Source organism: Falco cherrug, chromosome 8 (assembly GCF_023634085.1).
Source record: "Falco cherrug isolate bFalChe1 chromosome 8, bFalChe1.pri, whole genome shotgun sequence".
Lineage (NCBI taxonomy): Eukaryota > Metazoa > Chordata > Aves > Falconiformes > Falconidae > Falco > Falco cherrug.
The window spans coordinates 47771715-47792434 of record NC_073704.1 but is presented as its reverse complement, the minus strand read 5'-3'; the positions used below and the strand labels follow the sequence as shown (position 1 = coordinate 47792434).

Sequence of the window (20720 nt, the reverse complement as noted above, 5' to 3'; positions counted from 1 at the left end):
AGCTTTACAAAGAGAAAACCAACTGTACTTACGTTTCAAAGGCTTGGTATTTCTCTCTCTACTCAAATCGTTGCTTGGTGGAGGAGGAAAAGCTGGCAGCTAAAACAAATATTTTACATGTGGTTAGAGTGTGTCTTCACATTTCTGGTTTAATTTTCGCGTATTAACCTCACCCCACCATATCTGCCAATCTTTGTCTTTGGCACAGCACAAAAAATAGGTTTCTGCTCAGCACAGGAAGGATAGGAGCCATTACCACCCCTGAAGAATGACCTACATACACGGGGGTTTTGTTACGTGCAGGATTGCCTTGGTTTGTTTCATCTCACAGGGAATACTCCAGTGGGATGTTACGTTTGAGGGGGGCCTGAGTATTGTCAAAGGAAAGAAATGAGCTTCAACAATCCTGTTATGTCTTTGCCTCTGCAATGGAGCAGGTGTTAGTTTTGAAAATTGGTATTGAAATTAGTGGGTGTAAATTTGAAGCTGAGAAATATTTATCATGTCTGTGCTGCTGATTGAGACAGAAAGAGGAAAGAGTGTCCTTTGTGGCTGGGACAGCTGGGGTCAAACAGCATTGTGTTGTCAGCAGCTGCAAAAGATGTTTGCATCTAAACCTAGATTTCTCCAGATAAATGCCTTTGAATGTTCATTCTTATTCCAAAAAAAGTAGAGCAGCAATTTAGGACAGCAGTCTTGAGAACTCATGACACCTAAGTCCTGTGTGGTTTATAGATATATGAACTATGACACTGTGTCAGACCAAAAGTCCCTCTATCACATCCTAAAATTACCTTTACTTGTATACGTGGGTAGGTCTAATGTATGTCTGTTCTGACAACCTATAGTGCCAGTAGCTTTCAGTTTTGAAGTATTCACAGTACCAAAAAAAGAGGGGAAAATATTTAAGTCCCCTATACTTTTAAGCGGTCTTAAATCAATTGAGTAATTGCTAGAAGTATCGCTTGGAAAGACTTAGCCTTTTTTTCTTTTTACAAATTTCACTAAAGAAACGAAGAGGCATCTATTCCATATCTAATTTATATGGGAGAGGCATTCACAAGTGGGTACAAACTTTTAGTGTAAGAAACAGCCAAGTACTGTGAAATAATTTAATATATATATCCCATGAAATTTAATTGTTCCATGAAATAATGGCCAGCCTTAACAGAGTTCAAATCAATTTTGATGGCTGAAATTCTTCCTCTACATACAGTGTCTGAATAAAAATGGCATTACACTTGGACTTCTAAGAAGGTACTGGCCAACCCAAACCATTCCATGATTCTATGAAATTTTAAGAAACAAACATACAGAAGCACCTCTTCCCCCAAATGAGGCTGGTACTGGGGATGGGCCAGGTCGCTGAGGTGGCACTGGAGGCTGCTGATGTGAAGATCTTGTTGTTGGAGGTCTGTCTGGAAAAAAGCAACCCCAAAATCCCAAATTAAACAACTACACAGTCTGGTTATTTTATTCTCATTCGATCTTTATGAAAAAAAGCCCTTGCAATAACCTGCATACTTAAATAATAGATCATAAAGACATTGTTTTAGTATATAATGGATAGTTGTTTTGTGATCAATGTTGCATTGGGAGTTAGGGCTCATCTGTCCCTCTGGTGATGAGGTGACTCCATCTGCTAGTCTGTTGGCCCACGCTATTTACTGTCATTCACTACAGTGCAGCGAGTGTGTGAAGCGCCAGCCAGTCTGACTGGCTGTTTTGTAGTCCTGTATTTGACTCCCAATGGCAGGCTGCTAAAGAATCAAACATTAAAAAAAAACCATGACAGGCAGAGAAAGCTGCTAGTTTGTTTTGGGTTTTTTTCCCCGATTTTTACTGGAGTTGTTGACACTTGTGACAACTTGCTCTATTCAAGGTTGCACTACTAGAGGTAATACAGTACACAGATATGTTTAACTTCATGTGGATTCAAACCAAAGACCAAATAACACACACATCCCATGAAACTAATCTTTAATCCAGCAGGGCTTGTCTGAAGTAGAAAATCTAGCTTTAAAAGTCACAAAGCCACCAACATGTTGTAAGTCTGTGTCACTAAATCTTATTCATGAGCTACACTGTTGACTTCAAGGAAAAACCTTCTATATTCCCTAACCAGTCACCTAAAATGTGCCTGATAATGTATGAAAAATACATACTTAAAAATCATTAATAACACTTAATATTTACTGATTACCTATATAATCTGTGTTGTTTGTAAGTGACTTGGCAGGAAATATGACATTGTGGTGTGCTTCATCATTATTGGATGGAGGTGGCTCATAGCCATCACTGTCATGTTCTGCTTCCTCAGGTTCTTCTGTTGGTGATTCATAGTCAGCCTCTTCCTTTTCCTGGTCATCATCGGGGCTTTCATAGTCATCATCTTCATCCTAGCAAATGTACACAAAATTGGGTGCTGTAACAGTGAACTAAACACTTTAGTGCAGTTTCCTTGTGGCCTTTCACTGTTGTGTTTTTCACTGGAGAATATAAAGTTTTTACAACCAGTTTGGGTGAAAAAATTCACTGTTGAAATAAAATGGTGAAAGGTGGCAGAATTTTATTAATGTATATAGCACTCAACAGCTGACAAAAGAAAATGAATATCATTTCGTAACAGTAACTGCAGTGGAAAGTCAAGATAAGGTCACAGCTGGTTGAAATGCACTGTGCCTTTGTTTTAAGTAACAGACAAGGCACCAGCAAACCAGTCAGTGCTTCCTAGGAACATAGTGGAGCAACAGCTGATGCCTGTTAATACTCATTCTTCCTTAATGGCATGTACTCTACAGCCTGCAACTCAACTTTTTTAAAATGCTTCAGAAAAAATGAGGTCTTTGATACGGGTATTGATGCCCTCCTGACCAGAACAAAATCAGCTTCAGACAACTTGCAGGACCCAGTAACATCACAGTGAAAATACGGTAGCAGTCATTACACACATCCGTGCAGTCTGTCAAGGCCCACAAGAAAAAGAATATTCAGTTTATCATTGATATCTTGGCTGAAATTTCCAGGCTCATTCTGTATTTACATAGAGCCTAGGTGCTCTATAGGTAGTTACTTTTAACTTTTGTGCTCCTAAAATAGCAGCAACTCTCCTGCAAACTTAGTACAAGTGGTTTTTAAAAATCCCTCTCCATTTTTCACAAAAAACTTTGGCATTGGTCAATGTAAGAGATCTTGATAAAGTCGGGCCATGCATCGTTCAGCTCATTCATTTAGCTAGCCATGTATGCTTCATTTAATCACATTTAACAATACATTTTCTATGCCAAAAGGCAAAAGGAACTTTTACAGTCTAGTTGGCTTCAAAAAATCACATTCTTCAACAAATCAGCTCTAGAGAATAAAATGGCAAGAATTTGCCACTGAATAACATAGCAACCTTTCCTTTACCTCTTTTAAGAGCTTGAAATATGTATATAAAATTCAGCTAAGGTTCTGTAGAGGCCTGATTGTAGGCTGTGAGCTTGAGCCGGTGGCATAGGACCGCCATTCTGAACCTCTGCCTTGCATTACTGGGGGAGACTTTTTTCTCAGGGAAGAAATTTGTAAGCAGCTACTCCAATCACTCATGTTCCTGCTTCTCTTTCTCCTCACCCTAACACCCCCTGCCATCGATCACTCCATGTATGCTGCTCAAAGTAGATAATGCAAGAAATGATAGACCTTACAGAAGAGGTAGTCCACTCAACCAGTAGGTTTTGCTAATCCCGATACTCACAAATGAAGACCAGTCATCATCTTCTTGACTGTATCCTGTGTAAAGAAGCATAACCACAGACTTCTTAGCAAGTACAACTTTAAACTATCAAGATACAACTTGACAAAAAGGACAGGACAAATCCCAGATGAGTTCTGAACCACCGTATGATGTCAGAGGAACAAGGTAAGTCTTTCAAAGGCAGGCAGGCAGGCCTGAAAGGCACTACAAATAACATTCTGATTCAAAACTAAGAATATAGCTATTCTTGTATGATATATGTACTGTCACTTCAAGTTTCTCCTATACTTTGAGTTTTAACTATAATTTGAAGTAGAATGCTTTCAGAATGAGCACAGACTTCTTATCTCTTTGTTTAATACTATTTTAGCTTTCATATCAAAAGATTTTTTAATTTCAGTAGGACTGGGGGAACATGGTAGCTTACAGAAGTTTTAAATAATTGTGGCCTATTAAGAAAATAATTGAAATAAAATTTCAGAACATGACAGGCACCTAGAAGCTTACCTCTCTGATGTATGGTGCTGCTAGGAATAGAGGCAGGGGGCAGAGCTGCTGAAACAGAGATATATAAGCACTGATACTATGTATTGGGTTAAAGAAAGGCAGGTTGGGGATGTTCACATAATTGTCTCTGCTCTTGCCCTTTTTCACCATCGTTTCTATTTTAAGCATATTGTTTCATACTTGTTCTCATGTAACTATTCTTGCAACTTCTTCGTGCTCTCCTCTTTTCCTGTTTGTTGTTTTGGGTTTCCCCCACCCCTAACCCCCATTTATTCTGACCTGCAGGGACTGACTTAACGTTTTAATACTTTTACACAGTTTTTGTTGTTAGAGACTATCTGCCAGTACACACTTACCTGGATTTTCAGGACATTTTTGTGTTTGAGCCCTACAACAAAGGTGAAAAAAAATAAATTGCTTTGATTTGCAGTTCTTAAATGTTTGAAGCATACTAAAATCTATTGTGAATAAAGGTAATAGTTAGCTTTTAACAGTGAAATGAAATTTATATAGATGAGTTTAACTCTGCCTGAAATGCCAAAACCACACTACTTCATATTACACATACAGGATCCTAATGTAAGTTAAACTGTCTTGAAAAAATTTAAAGTCAGTGAGGTCAAGTGTTTAGAAACAAGAGGACTAAGTAAATAAATTTACTCGAGGCCCCAGTCCTGAAAACCTTTTTTACTAACTCCATTCATGCTGCTGAAAATGAAGTTCATTAATATTTTTAGGGTTGATAGATATTGTTACGGTTTTCAATTTTAGTTGTGAACTCTAGTTAAATGGAAAGGTGTAAAATTGTGTTGTCAGATGATGCAAAACCATGTTATGTAGACTAGAGTTAGATTTCATTGTATATGAATATAAATTGTTCTTATGCAGTGTTATTGCAATTTTTGCTTTTTCTATTGCAAGAATATTCTAATCAATAAGTCATAAAGTATTAAAAAGTGTAACACTGTATACCTCTGTGAAATGCATTAATGATGATTTATTAATGCAATAGTATTTGCCTAGGCTTTATAGCATTCAAAAAGGTTAATTTAATCAGGTCGAAAAATGTATGAGATTTACATGTTACTTGGCTCTGGACATGGCAGAAGTATCTAGGGTGTTTGTGGGCGCAGGCCTCACTATTCTTAACAGATGACATTAACAAAATAGAGTTTTATTTTATATAATTTCCAGGCTGTCCCTCTGACCCAGGTATTATTGATAAAATAGAAAACAGTCCAGAAAAGATATATCTGAAAGCTTTGAAAAAGAAACCCAATTTGTTTTACTTACCATTTTGGTAAGAAAGATAGCCTCCCTTCATTTCTGTTTATTTCTTGACTTAATTTACTTACAATCCTATTTAAAAGAAATGCAAAAACAGTTTTAAAAAACTCCTTGAAACTCATCAGTCATTTTCTTAGCTGCTTTCCCTTCATATTTACTAAATTAAATCTGGTAATTCAGAATTATTATTTACAATGTGGTAAGAATACTGAATTTATCATCTTATTGCAAAGTTGAGCTATAGTGCATCCAATTCAAAACTGAAGGTTTTTTACATAGATAAAAACCTGTACTGTTGGATCAAGTTTAAAAATAAACATTAAACATACCAAGCCTTAGAAACTTTGGGTGTGGTAGACATCACACACTAGAACACTGTTTTAGATAGTGGCAATTGCATTTGCATTATTTTGCATAGAAAAAGCAGATAATGCTTCAGGAAGCAGCTTCTGCCAAGCTTATGGTTGAAAAAGCAGGGATTAAATGTACCCTGTGTCTATTCTTTTTTTTCCCTCCCTCTGCAATCAATATATACCTAACCCAGAATCCTTCCAGTAAAGAAGGTGAAAAGGTTTAGTTCCATGGGATGACACATTTGCAGGGCAGAAATAGTCATGGAACATATGAAGTTTTATGTCTAGAGACATTTTTCCAAGCGGATGTGTTTGTCATCACTCTGTAGTTTGGTGAGCAACAACCAATGAAATACAATCTTGAGTAAAATTTCGGTCAGGAGCATGCTTTTATGCTGCTAATATCGCTGGCATCTATAGTCAGCACAGACATCTAGGACTGAGAGGTTTTATATTGACTGACTCCCTGAAACAACTCTGAGCTTACAGGACAGTCGTTACTGAGGCTGACAGAATTAAGTCCACTGAGAGCAACAGAATTCTGCTCTGCTAGTAAGCAAGTTTGCCTCTCTGATTATTTTGTTTCAAGTAACAGGGGTTTTCTCAAAGAAAACCTATGATGAGTCATGGTCTGATTCTTAATTGTCATTATTTCTTTTTGAGGAAAGTCCTACCGGGAAAGTCCTGTGACAACCAAACCAAATTGGTTACATATACCTGGTTAACAGTTTCCCATTTTACTTCAAGTTTATATTATTCAGGTCTATCAGAGACAGTAATTGTGGAAATAAAAGTAGCATGAAAAAAATCAGCAACTCAACATGTCTGTTTATCTCAGGTTCTAAATTCTGTAAAATCTTAACTTGTTTGTTAGTGCAGAATTTTTTCCCATACATCTTAGATCTGGTCAATCAAACTCTGTATCAGTATTGCATAATCTTTGTTTCTGGCCAGGCAGTTGCCACTCTGTTTTGTTTTGCTGCTTCTTTCATGTCTTTCTGCTACTCAGCGATAATAATCCCCTAGGTTTTTCTGAATGACCTCATTTATGCATCTCTTTAATGTCTAACTGCTTTTCTATGCTGGGACTTGAGGAAGACACAATTTCAAGCAATATAATATTAAAAAAAATAAAGCCTACAAAATCATATTATTTTTTTTCATCCTCAACCATGCTAAAAATCTTTCTCTTATTTTGAATATCCCTTCTCTTGCCCTTTCTACTTTCCTAATACTTACTTTACTATAATTCAGATCAAAAGATAAATTCAAGGCATAGGGTTGCTCTATTTTATTACGGAAAATGCTATGGGGGCAGATCAGGCTGCCAGCACGTATCAGAGAACAAGCAATTTCAGATCAGTTTGATGGTGCTGTCTGAAAAGGATGAAGATGGGTAATCTGTAATTAAGGATCCACATGTGAAAACAGAAAGGCAGAGGAAGAATATTTTTTGGTGTTTCTGTTTGAAGACAGTGCTTTGCAGTTTTCTGATTTGAAGTAAACATTGTCATACTTGCCCCTTTTGAAGTAAGCACATACACAAATGTTAATAATTCAAGAAGGTTTGCAGCTGTCTAAATCCGACATCAGTACCCAAGCAAATTGTATAAAGCAAGAAAAATGCCAAGTTGTAGGCGCAGGACTCCTCACGCTCCTCTTCTTTCCCATGCAACTAACGCTCTGCGCAAGAAATGTCCTGCTGCAGGTGGTAAGGAAGCTGCTGTGTGAATAATAAGTTCCATGTGAAACATCAGGAAACATTCTGGGGTCACCAGTGCACTGTGTGTAGCAGTGCTCTGGTTGAGAAGTAGATTACGGAACTTTTTGTGTGTGTGTGGCATACTCTCTGTGTAGAAGAGGTAGAGGAAGGATCTTTCATAATACTTGTGTTTATTTTCAGCTAAAGAAGTATAATGAAGATCACTGGGTTTAGAGCTAATAATTATTTTAGTTCAGACTTCCATAGTCATGAATGAGACCTGAGTGTTTGGGAAGTTTCTGGACTGAACCTGGGCTGGCTGCTACGAGGATTTACACCAAATGGGTTTTGAGGAAAAATTGAAAGGGAAAAGTTGCTCATCTTATCTCGCTGTCAAAAAAATGATCATTTGCTGCTTAAAATTCAGTGTCTAATTTTTGCTTCAAGTTTATTGAAATGCTTTAAACTTCAGAGAGGTTATGAGAGGAAAGCAACGTTTAGAATAGTAACACTTCACAGTTAACATTATTGCAGAGAAGATTGGTGCACTGAGCTGCTGAGTCTGTAGCCATGCGAGGAAGGAAGTACCCAAACCACACTGCTTTCTGAGTTGTGGGAGTGGATGATAGGAGAGGATAAGGCAACAGCACTTGCAGAAAATGTTACTCAGACTTCTCTTTCTCTTTCTACCTCCTCCACCAGACACTTAGCTTAAAGCTGGCAGGAAGTTGAAGATAAAAAAGAAAAACAAAACCACACAACCAACCCCCAAAGCAGTACTCCCAAACTGGCTTCTGTTCACTTAACTGCAGATATCATTGTCACGAGTAAAATCCATTCTACATCTGTTGGGATAAAGGACTTAAGATGGATGAGAGAGATGGAAGGCAAAGTCCTCTAGGGCCAGGAAGATGCATAGTTGCATATTGAACACTGTCAAGAGCGTAGTGATGAAGTCTTTGTTTTGGCCGTTGAGAACTCTGTCAGGCAGATGCAATACTAATATGTTGGCTTCAAAACTGAGTGAGTATTAGTTATATTCTAAACCTTTCAACAACCTTTAGTATCCCAGCTAAGAAAGCATGTGTGCACACCCATCACCTCTGCCCAAGGCATACCTTTTTAAAAGAGAAGGGTACCACAGATTTCTTTTTTTTTAGGTTTTCACTTTGACTCCCCTGAAAGTAGGACGACTTTCAGACTGCGCCATGTCAGTAGGTCTGAACACTTCCCATTCAGAACTCAGCTCACTTCCTATGTTTGAACTGGTGGGTGCAATTATGTATTTTAGTGCAGTGATGCTCTTTTCATTACTGGAGTTTTTCACAAGTGCTATAGGATATGCCATAAGATTTCTGACCAAGACTGAAAATTTCAAATCTCAGGTTTGCCAGCAACCTGCCACTGAGGATAGCCAAAAGGATCAACAGCCTGGGTTAGTACCTTGACTTACTGAAAACTTGGACATCTTTTCTCTCAAGCTAGTAAACAATAAGAGTGGCAAAGACTGACTTTGGTGTTTAGATCATAGCTCAGGCATCGACCAGCCACCAACATTATTTTGAATGAGATCTTTGCTTTTTCTTCTTTATTGATTCTGATCACATTAAGTAAGGCACAGTCTGTCGAATGCACTTTAAAATATTTTGAGACTCACATTTGTTATCCACAAGCATAAACCTTTATGACCTTCTGTGACTTCCAATAGTGATAATGAGCAGTAAGAAAACTCCATGTGTCCCTTCAGTTGTATATTGGCCTTTTGTTTCATTAGATTTATTTAAAAAATGTTAATTACACCCCCATGGTTAGGTCTGAGTTTTAGTTAGCACTTAAGACACATACTCAGTGTCTGCTCTGTGTAACATATACCATATCCCTTCCCTGTTTCCCTGATGTACCACTTACTCTCTCAGGATGCAGTGAGTTGTTTGTGAAGCTTCAGGTGCATGTTAACCTAGTGGTATTGATATTAATTTAAATGGTTACTTCATAAGATAGCAAGTACAAGAGTAATATGTATGAGCTCAACGAAATCCATAGCACTACGTTTTTTAACAGTTTTTCATATTGTTACCAAAATGCCACATGTTAAGCTTAGTATATGTTTGAAAAAAAAACAGGTTGCAACTGTGCTAAGCTTTAATAACTGAATGAGTTGTTAGGTCAGCCATGATGCTACCTCTGTCTTAGGATGACAGCTCCATTCACGATAACCCAATCTCTAAAGCTGATGGTTGTGCCACATTTACTTGTTTTAATTTGTCAGTGGGAAAGGGGAGAAAATGTGTGTTAGCTGTTCCTACCAATAGGTTACTTGGCCCAAATGTTGCTGCTCCTTAAAGGACTGTGGCAATGTGGTAGCTGGGGCCATGGCTGAGTGTCTCCGGGGCCATAGATTTCCACTAAAACTGTAAACAGATGATGTAGGGAAAACCCTTGGTGGTCTGGAACCTGGCGACTGCATTCCACTGCGGCATGCATGATCCCTCAAGAAATCTACGCGTGGCCTGTGCATTTGCAAGTGCAGTGAATCCTGAGCAGGCTCATTGCCCGTTAACCCTTTTGCCCGCCACAGAGTTCCCAGAATAAAACTTGCGGGACTGTCTGGATACATCAGACACTTTGGTGCCCTTAAATATCTAAACTTTTTAGCAAAGTTTTCAGTAAAGAGTTCAGCTTTTTTAATGGAGAGTTTTAAAGGTTTTATGAAGTATTTTGATTTTCAACATGATGTTTAAATCCTTTTATCTGGTATTTAAAAATAAGCCAAAAGAAGATTTGTGAAGATGTGTACCTATAACATGACTGGTGGACATTTACTTTCAAAATAATAATTCTGTTAATAATAACAGAAAATAGTGGGGTTTTTTAATTAGTTTCAGGAAATGGCCTATCATACTTTGTAATGACAACTGTTACATACTTAGGCACTCAAAGATTCTTGTAAAAGTCACAGAATCATCCCCAAGTAATGCCACTGTTATATGCAAAGCTTGATCAGTAGAGTTGCTCAAATGTATGTATTTTGTAAACCCGCATACCTGGCTCAGGAGGTCGCTATGGATGCAGGCTGTGCTTTGCAAGCCTTGTATAGCTGCAAGTGCTGGCTTCTGTTCTCCGTACATGTAGGTCAGCACAACCCTGTAAAGTTACTGGAGAACAATCTCTCCTGTATATGTACTTTTTATTCATGCCACTGGCCACTGCTGTAAGTGTGATGCTTGCTATTTATATTAAGCATTTTTACAGAACATGCCCAGATTTTAGGACTGTTTTTAAGTATCAGGTACTATAACTACAATATGCTAATGTGTATTTCAGCTTGTAGAAAAACTCTTCCTACTAGGTGAGGTCTACATTATGATATAAAAGTAAGGTGTGAATGTCTTCTAGTAGAAGTCAACAGCAAGCACTTTCCATTTTGATGACAGTGTAGAGATTCTGAAGTAATGAAATTCATGTTAAAAAAAATGGAACGTTCTTCTACCCATGAATTTTATACTGTTGGATTTGGTTTTTTTGTTTTGGGTTGTTTTTTTTGTTTTGTTTTGTTTTGCTTTGGTTTTTTGTTGTTGTTTTGTTTTGTTTGGGTTGGGTTTTTTTGATGGTAACCAGCTTTTTTTCCTATTAAAGCTCTAAACTCTTGTTTTACACAGCAGCATTACATGGAGGACCCCACATCTCACCAACCTTTTTGCATGTATATTCACAATGTTCTAGTGAATTGCTTCCCTGTGTGGAGAAAGCTGAGGACAAGGGCTTTTCTGGCAGAACTTTAATTCAGATTCAATAATTTACTTATTCAGTTCTTCAAGTTGTGCACCGAGCTTCACTCTTCTCTAAAAGCTCTTTAATTTCAAGTTCTCTTCTTTTTGAGAAACCCAAAATATCTGACTAGAAAAGGCTGTTTGCTTTCTGCTAGGGTGTTTTGAGGTAGGTGGACAGTGAAAACAGAATTTTCAAAACATTTTTGAGCTATCAATAGATTAGAATCATTAGGCTATGATCATTAGATTAGGATCGTTTAGGCTGGATCTTTAAGATCATCGAATGCAACCCAGGACTCCCAAGTCCACCACTTAGATGAGGAGATAGGAGCAATGTCACATTGTTAGATTTCCTTTTAACTATTCAGCTATGACATTAATATCTCTTGTGTGTGTGTGTGTTTATTAGACCTTCCACTGACCACTTTTGACTCATGAATTGGAAGGAAATCACCAAAAATTCTCAAAATCAGGAGTTCAAACTGGGAGAACACAAGGCAGTTTTGCCGAAGGAGGGACAAATGATCAGAGAATTAAGAGTGATGCATTTTACGGTATGGTAAAATGAGTTTTTTGCAGAGAATCTGCTGTGACTCTGGGCCCTCAGTCTCAGTAACCACAGTTAAATGTTGCTTTTAATTGACAGTAAGTTAAAAAATGCTGAGCCACAGGGGCATTTTTTTTAATATAGTATGTTGGCCTCCTTACTAATACATCATACACCACCAATCCCTATTATTAGGAAATTTATTGTGTGAAAATATAGATATAACCTTAAGAAACATGTCATATCCAAGGCTTTCACGTTCAAGTCCTTGCATATCTGATCCAAACAGAGGTATCCTCCTGCCCTCAGATCTAGCCATCAGCCTACCCATGAGCACATGAAAGTGGGAGATCACACAGGTATTTCAGAATATTTCAGTATTCTTAGCTTCACCAAAGCATCTTACACAAGCTCTGATGCATCAAAAAATAGCAAAGCAGACTGTACCTCGCATAGCAAAATCAAGATATGCATACAGGGAGTGAGTCCAGAATTGGGAAACGAGGAACAAAGAAACAGCCATGTTGGAACAACTTAAGTTCCTTTTTCCCCTCCATTGTTTAGAAAACCTCGGAGAGCTTCATGCGATCATGGTTAAAAACCTGCACCTTCCAGCTTAAATACGTACCTGAGAACTCATAGCAAAATAAAATCCTTCATTTTTCACCATGAAATATTAGAAGCTAATTTCTCTGTCACTCAATATTGACTTAATGAGATTATTGTTCTTCAGTTAGTAACTTCTATGAAATTATGAAAGCTATTCTGGTAAATTTGAAACTTTTTCAAGGCCTAATCTACAGTAGCTAAGGAAAGCTATTTAACACTGAATCAAATGTTCCAGACTGATTTATCTTTAACGCCTACCTAAAGGAAAAGCACGTGATGAAAATCACTTGAACTTGAACTCCTCAACAGTTGTGTACATACCTGACTTTTTTTTTTTCCCTTTGAGTTAAAGATAACAGTTAAGCAGGGAATAATTAAGTCATACTTTGAAGGTAATACTTGCAAAAAAGTTTAACTTTTGTGTAGCTGCTGTCAGTCAAAGAATTTATGGATGAGTTTTTTGAACAACCCCCAGACAATTTTTTTGTATTGCATCATTGTGCTTGAGCAGTCATGACAACACTCCTTTTATTTTGGAACGTTCTTATTTTTCTCTTAGTACACTGCAATTAACAGGTCTCTAATTAATCACTTGTAAATCATTTGCCCAGTATTTCCTGTGAGTTTTCACTGCAGACCAGCTAAGATAATTTTAATGTTAAATTGGTTTGGCTTTACTTACGGCACTCTGAGTTTGGGAAATTTCTGAATATCATTTTCAGACATGTTCTGAAAAAGAAACACATGGCATATATCACAAAATTGTCCATGGATACCCTGTGACTTACAGAAGATTACTCATTCAAAAATGTGTCATGAAGTTTCAACAGATAGGAATATAGAGTGCATAGAGAAGCAATGCAAGATAAGAGCCTGCCCATCCCATGGCTCATTTTCATAAAAAATCCTCTCTCTATTTTTCTTGTTTTGCTGGCTGTTGGTTTTTACTTCAAATTACTGCCAATTGTATTAAACTATCTAGGAGGTTAATAAGCATCATATATGTTTGTTTACACACAAAGGACTTCAACAAAATAATCGCATCTAACTTCAAAGAGAAGTATTTCTGTAGCTAGAATGTTTTAATGATATCTTGTCAAAAGGATGTGTAAGGAGAAGGGAAATCTTAAACCAGCTCTTACCAGCTGAGAGTTGGGTAACCAACATCAATCAGCAGGTGAGCCGTTCTTCCAGGATTAATTTCAAATTAATAGGACTCTGTGCAAGGTTAAAGTCAACTCTTTTGCTTTTATGATCTGGGTGCTAATCCAGTTCTTTATTGATGTTATATTGTCACACTGACTTACAGGCAAGCTTAAAATCCATCCCTGCTCTGCTTCTCAAAAGAACTGGAAATAAAACCCTCTTCTGCAACAGCTTTCTCCCTTGAGATTGTTAGAGATAATTAAGCTAAAGCAGGTGAACAAACGTAAAACCAAAAAATTCCAGATTTTTAAGTTTTCTTCTATTTTTAAGGCAACGTGCAATGAAATACCCTTTATATAGGGCTGTTCCTGGCAGGCAAGGCAATCTCCTCCCATAGATTCTGATTTAATGCTATTTTGCTTCACATCTTTTTGGTACAGCTAAAAGATATGGTATTTAAATTATTTTGGAAGCTAGGTGTATTGAATTCCTTCATGTCTGCATAGTCCAGTCGGGCAAAGTTGTGCATGGTTGTGAAGTTTCAGGGTGAAACTATAAATTTTAAAACAGAGCATCATTTGCTGGAGATTTGCATTAAGGACCTTATCTGCAACATCACAGTATAGATCAAATCACATGTTCTAATGAAGATGTTGCTGAAAAACGTGAATTAAAAGCAGCCTTGGCAGCCTAACAAAAATCTTTCTAAAAACTGGGATGGGGGGAGAGTGATTCTCCCCCCTGCAATCATAGCATAGCATATAGCAATTAGATTCCAGATTACTCCTGACCTGACCTGAGTCTTGAGAACCTTACTGATGCTCCTGCAGAGAGACTCAGCTCTCTCTCTTCTGCCATCATGCACAACTCCAGGTTTAGGACCAATTAACCCATTATGAAAACTTTTGAGAAAGTGTTTCATTTAGCTAATCACAAGCTTCGCAAACTCTCTTTGGAACGTGGATGATAGTCTGGTTCGTTCTTTCTTGCTGCCAACAATAAGTTTCTAATTACACACTGGTTCACAATGCTATCAATGATTCTCAGGACAGAACAAATCCTATCTGTGTTTTCCAGCACTGTTTTGCCTCTGGGAGTACTCACAGCAGTAAAACAGAGAAAAAATGTATTCCCCTTATGGAAACGTCCTGCAGGATTTACTGAAGCGTCATATTTTTTTCTAAAGACTTTCTAAGCTTCTCTCTGGAATTCTATTCTGGTGATAAACCTGACAAATACTATGGGTTTAAACTCTCATAAAAGGGCCATGTTGCCATTTTAAATATTAGATAATTTTATTAGGATAAGTTACATGGAATCCCTCTGATTTTATTCCTACTACATCTCAACTGGAGTTTCCTTGTGGTAGCCAGCAGATACAGAAATGTAACTTTGAAACTAGGGTGTCGTTCTGATGCATAAGAAAGCAATACTTTTACAGTCAGGTTTACCATATAGATCTGACAATAGATATAAAACCTGCAGACATTCAGTCTTAACAGTTTCTTCTGTGTGAATGTAATTTGGCAGTTTCCAATAACATAAAATGTAAAAAGATATTTCTTAGAAAAGCCATTCATACAGAGAATCAACTGTACTCTAGAATTTTCCACTTAAAGTCTTTTTTGTTGTTCTGTTTAACAGGTGAACCGTTTTTTGCATTATAAAATTGACAAGTAGGTCAAAAGCTTAAAAACATTGTCTCAACAGGCATGAGCAGCTGCTTGCTTACTTAATAGAAAAGCATCCTTTGAATCTACTGGCATGCTTCTGGATAAATGCTGCACTCTGAGCTATACATTTACAGAAAAACTCTGGAAATAATAAAAAATTACAAAAATCACTTAGGAATCACACAATTATTGCTCTTGTTATTTGTACCTCACTAACTTTCAGGATTTCATAATGCTTCCAGAGCTAGAACTCCCACTCCAGCCACAGATCCTTAGCGCTTGAGCTAAGGAGAATCCCTCAGGCGTTAGTAGGATAAATCCTATGACACACATCTGAATGATTCTGACTCCACCCAGCATGAGGGAAGTGTAATATCCTGTTCCTACAAAAGGTGTTTGAAAAATTTATGTTGTATTTCAATGAAATGTCAAAAAAGATTGATACATTAGGATAAGTAAATAAAAAATAAGAAGGCTTTAGAAGAAGTATGCATAGATTTTCCCATGATGGCTGATTATGCAGATGATCAAAAAGGTTACTTTAAGGGAAAATAGAATACTTAATATTTGGAAATAAAATAAAATAGAAGTAAAATGAAATAATAATAAAAGCCGTTACACATCTTAATGGATATGTATTTAAGACCTGAACTAGCAGATATGTCAATGGAAGTTGTCAGCTTTTCTAAAGTTAATTTGTTGCTAAAGCCTGGAGCAATGTTGATTTAAACCCACAGGGACCTTGCTTACTAGTTTTGCTTCTCTTAAATGTCATTGATTTTATATATTGCTGCAGAAGAAATCCAATTTTAACTATAGAGGCATGAAATAGTGATTACAATAGAGGGCCAGTCATTCTGGCCAGGTCTCTCTTCTTTAGTAGGAAAGGACACTTAATAAATGTGAATTTTCTGTAGTTACTATTTGAAAACAAGTACTTCCTATAAAGAAAAAAATGAATTCTAGACAAAATTGTGGTTTTATAGCTTCCTTTTCAGTTTAAAAAATACTAAAAATTATGCATATTAAAGAACATGTTTGGGTTCCCAGCATTCCATATTTAAAGCAAGCTTTCTGGCTGATTTTAGCAAAGACATTTGCTTTTTAAATTTGTACCCCAGTAACCATCTGCAAGCTAAGTGCTTTGCATCTGCCAATGCAAAGTAGGGAGGAGTCAAAACAATGACTTGATTGGCATTTTACAGGAAGAAATTGTACAACTCTACTTACCAAAAACCTTTGTCCATTTATGCTGTGCTTCCTCACGACTTTCTCACAGTCCTTATACTTTAACTGTCAATGAAAAGAGGATGATTATTGCACCCTTAATTGCAAGAATGGATTAAGACACTTAGACACATGGCTAGCTTTCAGTAGATGCTTCAAGTAACCCTTTTGTAAACTGGAGCCTGTCTAAATGGCTCGTTTTGTTCTGTAAACATGAATTTTTAAGACAAAGGTTCTTGTGTGGACTTGAGGATTTTCATCCATCTGGGAACATGTAATTTCTCACATTAAAAAACCACCTCACAGTTGCCTGGGCCAAAAAAATATTTGGGAAATGGATAGTTTTGGTACTGACGAAGATAAACGGTTGCTGAAAACAGGGATTACAGCAAAAACCTTACTGTCTTGGAATACTGAACCTTGATCCTGGTTGCTGAATTCATTATTCTGATTGAAAAGTTTCCTTTTCTGGATGGAAATGTCATTTGTTAATCCTGGAAATTATCTATAATATTTGAAAAGCTTTTCCACAATATTATGTTTTACATTAGCATCTAGAACAAGGATATGCATTTTAAAAGTTGATCATATACATAAGAAAAGAAAGCTCCTAGTCCTACCAGACAAAAATTCAACAATAGCTGGGGGCACTTAAAAAAAAATAATTGAAAAAATGTTAGGTATATTTAGCAAGACATGCCTCTTAAATATTTCAAGTGGGTGTCTTAAGTGTTTTTTAATTTGAACAGTAATAGCATAATATGAGAGCACAACTTATATTTTTGATCTGGCTAGAATGCATGCTTTCTGTTTCAAGCTGATCAAGTCCATATCAGAAGGAACCCAAAGAGTGGGCAGAAAAAGTGACATTTTGGAGCCTTCAAGCGAGCAGAATGGCTGTGGGTCTGCCTGAAACTTCAGTTAGTGAAAGTTATGCAGACAAATGATCCTGTGCTGCTGGGATAATTCCCCTAAAGCAGAGAACACCTTATAGGGAGCATTATGTTCTTTCTTAGTTCTATCCTATTTATGCACCTCAAGGAATAATTTTGTAACGGTGTTGCATGAGAACAGATCCTGAAAACATCTGAACAACTGAGAGTATTTTTAGGAGCCACCTTCATTTATTCATATGCAAAAACAGGCCTAACTCTGCTAAATATTTTAGGAGACAGATTAAGACTCTTGCACAGACCAAGGACTTAAACCTGTAAATGATGTCTCTGTCATGCAGCGAGTCCTATCATGACATTACAGCTCAAGTCTGTATGCGGCGGTGAGCAACTGCTGTATTTGGTAGAACGTATCAGTGTGACTGACGCCTAATCTCTTCTTAAATTAATTAATGAAAAATACTGTTTAGCTATTAAAAATAAACCTTGGGATATTAGAAATATGACCATCTTTGCTTTTTCTAAAAAAAAAAAAAATTTGAAGTCTTTAGAAATTCTTTAAAGGTTTGATTCTTTATTGGTCCTTCCCTATTTTGAACACATGGTTTAAATTAACATAGGCAGAATTATGTTAACACACACAGAATTATAAATTAGATCTTATTACTGATAAGCATGAAGAATTCTTATTTGACAGAAATGGAGGACTTTATTAATTCCGTAATATATCATAGCATTGTTACATATATTACTGATGTGTATGCTGGCTGAATTTTGCTAATATGAAGGTGTAAGCTAACAATGAATTGACAAAAATCTTACCACTGCCCTGGGTCATGACCAATCACTTCAGGTGAAAGGAGATATGAATGTGATTGGCCTTTGAAAATTACCCCACAATTAGCTCAATTTAGGAGGAAAGAATTTGCTTATCCCTCTTGGACTTGAATCTTGACTTCGAACATATGGCTTCGAACAGGCAAAATATATTAAGCAGATGCAAATAAAGCATTCCTAATATTCAACCATTTAATGATACGTGTGAGGGAAATTGTATGAGTTTATCTGGGGAGAAGATTGGTCAATTGTGGCCGTTGCCCAGAGATAGCTGACTTAGGCTGCCAATACTGTCTTACACGGGTCTCTTAGATGACTTTAAGCAGCTTTTGCCTTGATTCACCTCCCCCAAAGTGGAATGCCAGGATTGTCTCTATCCGGAGGGGTATCTGGATCTGTCAAAGGGAAGTACTCAAAAATAAATGTAACCAGGCACGTTCAGTTATGATAAAACCTACAGTTAATCCTTCTGTCACTGTTAATAGAATTATCAACTCTTCCAGGAAGCCGCTTCCCCTAGTCTCTTGGAAACGGTGATCCAAACCACTGTGCCCCAGCGTTGTAATGTTTTTCGTATCTGTCTGAGGTTGCCTGTTGATAAAGATCTCATCTGTTCCATCTCTGAGTCTATGTTTCACTTTGCTGTGCCACTAACCCCTGCACCCTAAAATTAGAAGTTTGCAGGTAGTTGGTAGTTTCAGTTCTCTGGAGATCTGGTAGACATAGACTTCATGTTTGATCTGCTTGTCTTTTTTAGCTAGTTTTTCATCCTCGTATCAAACTTGCAAAATCAACTACCCAGATAAAACTTTTGTAGTTATACATGCCATTGAAACAACAAACAGCATGATTTCAAAATGAAGCCCAAACTGTTCCGGGTTTTACAAGTCCAGTCTGACAACTTACTGGAAAATCAGCCAGCTATGCTGATATTACTTGCAAATCTTCCCGAATCTTCTGATTGACCTGAATGTTAAATTCCAGGATGACAGTTTTGGACTTTGGGAGGAACGTGTTCAGTTGCCAGGGAGATGGAGCAGACACTCTCTCTGATGTGAACTGAAAAATGAGCCATTTACAGAGAACACACAGAAGTGAAATCTCAGTAAAATTGGCTCAGTTACACATTCCTGGGCAATTGCAAAGGTGTCAGCATTGCTGTGCAGAGGATATATTTTGGCAGTGAATTCCCGTTTTGCCCTTCAGAGTATTTATTCAGTGTGGAAACTCCTTTGCATTGTAAAATAAAATTTATAGATCATCACAAGTGGAAAAGATGTCAAAACAAACAGAAGTTCCGAGCTAGTCACACAAGGTAGTCAGAAAAGTTTACAGTGACAGGAAAGAAGGGGTAGCTAGTAATCTTTACCCATGAGGTTTGCCTACAAAGTTTTAGAATAGGGAAGTAAAATCAAAAGGTGAAAGGTCTTTCTAGCTGAGCCTAAAAAAATTTTAGGAGTCCATGTATCCACTGTTGTTAAGTTCCTGGCTGCGTTCTCATGGATGTGATTAGCAAAGACATTCAGAGACTCATTTGTGAACACGGAGCAATTGAAAAAAATGCTCTCTTCTGAAAGTCACTGAAGAAGACCTAGAAAACTTGTAATCTTCACACATTAATGCCCTCTACAGCTGTTAATATTTGTTATATCAACAATTGTAGTAAAGTGAGTACTTTCTCTAAAAGACATGACTTTCACTTGTACCTAATTTAGAACACACTTTCAAGATTCATTTATAGATTTCCCTGGCCAGTTTAGCTCAGCTTTTTAATTGTCAGAGGTTTTGGTTTTAGTTTTGCAGCAAGCTTTGCCCAATATAAAAATAGGTAAATTTAGCACAAACAATATTACACTAGTTTGCTCCTGACAAAACACAGTTAAACTTACCATCCTAAAATAGTCTGCTAATTCATCTGGGTTCCACGTAACCACGTCTGAACGGTAAGGAACATTTCGCAAATCCATTGTAAGTTTTCTCCTCCGGGCAGCTAGAGAACGTTCATAGCAGTATCGTCAATGAACCAGCCATGTATTTCCTGCACGCGCCCACCTCCACTGGATCCAGTAATTCCTCGCCTAATGCCCAGTTTCTTCTGTTTAAGAGCTGTTTTTGTAAATGTAGAACTACGTTGTTAGGACTTCCAGGAGAGATACTGCTTCCTCTAACACAAAATGGTCTCTTCTCAGAAAAGTTGTCAGCTAGTCAGCCTTACCACTTCCTTTGTCTGAATATAAATAAGTAAACAAGGAAGCACAGTAAAATGTTGAAAATATTCTGCCTGCTACATGTAAGTGAGCTGCTGTGGACCTATTTGCTTGTAACTGCATACATAAACATTTACATAGTTACACACTCCATACACTATAAAAATATTGGCATATTATCTGCATGGACATTGGTTACTGCTTCAGTGCAAGTCTAGCCTGGGCA

The 20720-nt window shown here is 37.2% G+C and overlaps 1 protein-coding gene across 3 annotated transcripts in view; it reads right to left on the bottom strand.

Annotated features, from left to right (window-relative positions):
• The window catches only part of LCP2 (lymphocyte cytosolic protein 2), a 35485-nt gene extending 15001 nt beyond the window's left edge, over nt 1-20484 (bottom strand). Inside the window, exons 1-10 of one of the 3 annotated variants that reach the window (XM_014282785.3) lie at nt 20177-20484; nt 16561-16623; nt 13194-13240; nt 5537-5602; nt 4600-4631; nt 4244-4291; nt 3737-3771; nt 2204-2399; nt 1315-1418; nt 33-99 (exon numbers count right to left, since the gene is read on the bottom strand). In XM_014282785.3, the coding sequence (XP_014138260.1) occupies nt 33-99; nt 1315-1418; nt 2204-2399; nt 3737-3771; nt 4244-4291; nt 4600-4631; nt 5537-5602; nt 13194-13240; nt 16561-16623; nt 20177-20254 (736 nt within the window). In that variant the 5' untranslated portion in view covers nt 20255-20484. The remainder of the gene's footprint in view (nt 1-32; nt 100-1314; nt 1419-2203; nt 2400-3736; nt 3772-4243; nt 4292-4599; nt 4632-5536; nt 5603-13193; nt 13241-16560; nt 16624-20176) is intronic. The other 2 variants (XM_014282786.3, XM_005442670.4) reach the window with 2 other exon arrangements.
• Between the last annotated feature and the right edge of the window lie 236 nt (nt 20485-20720).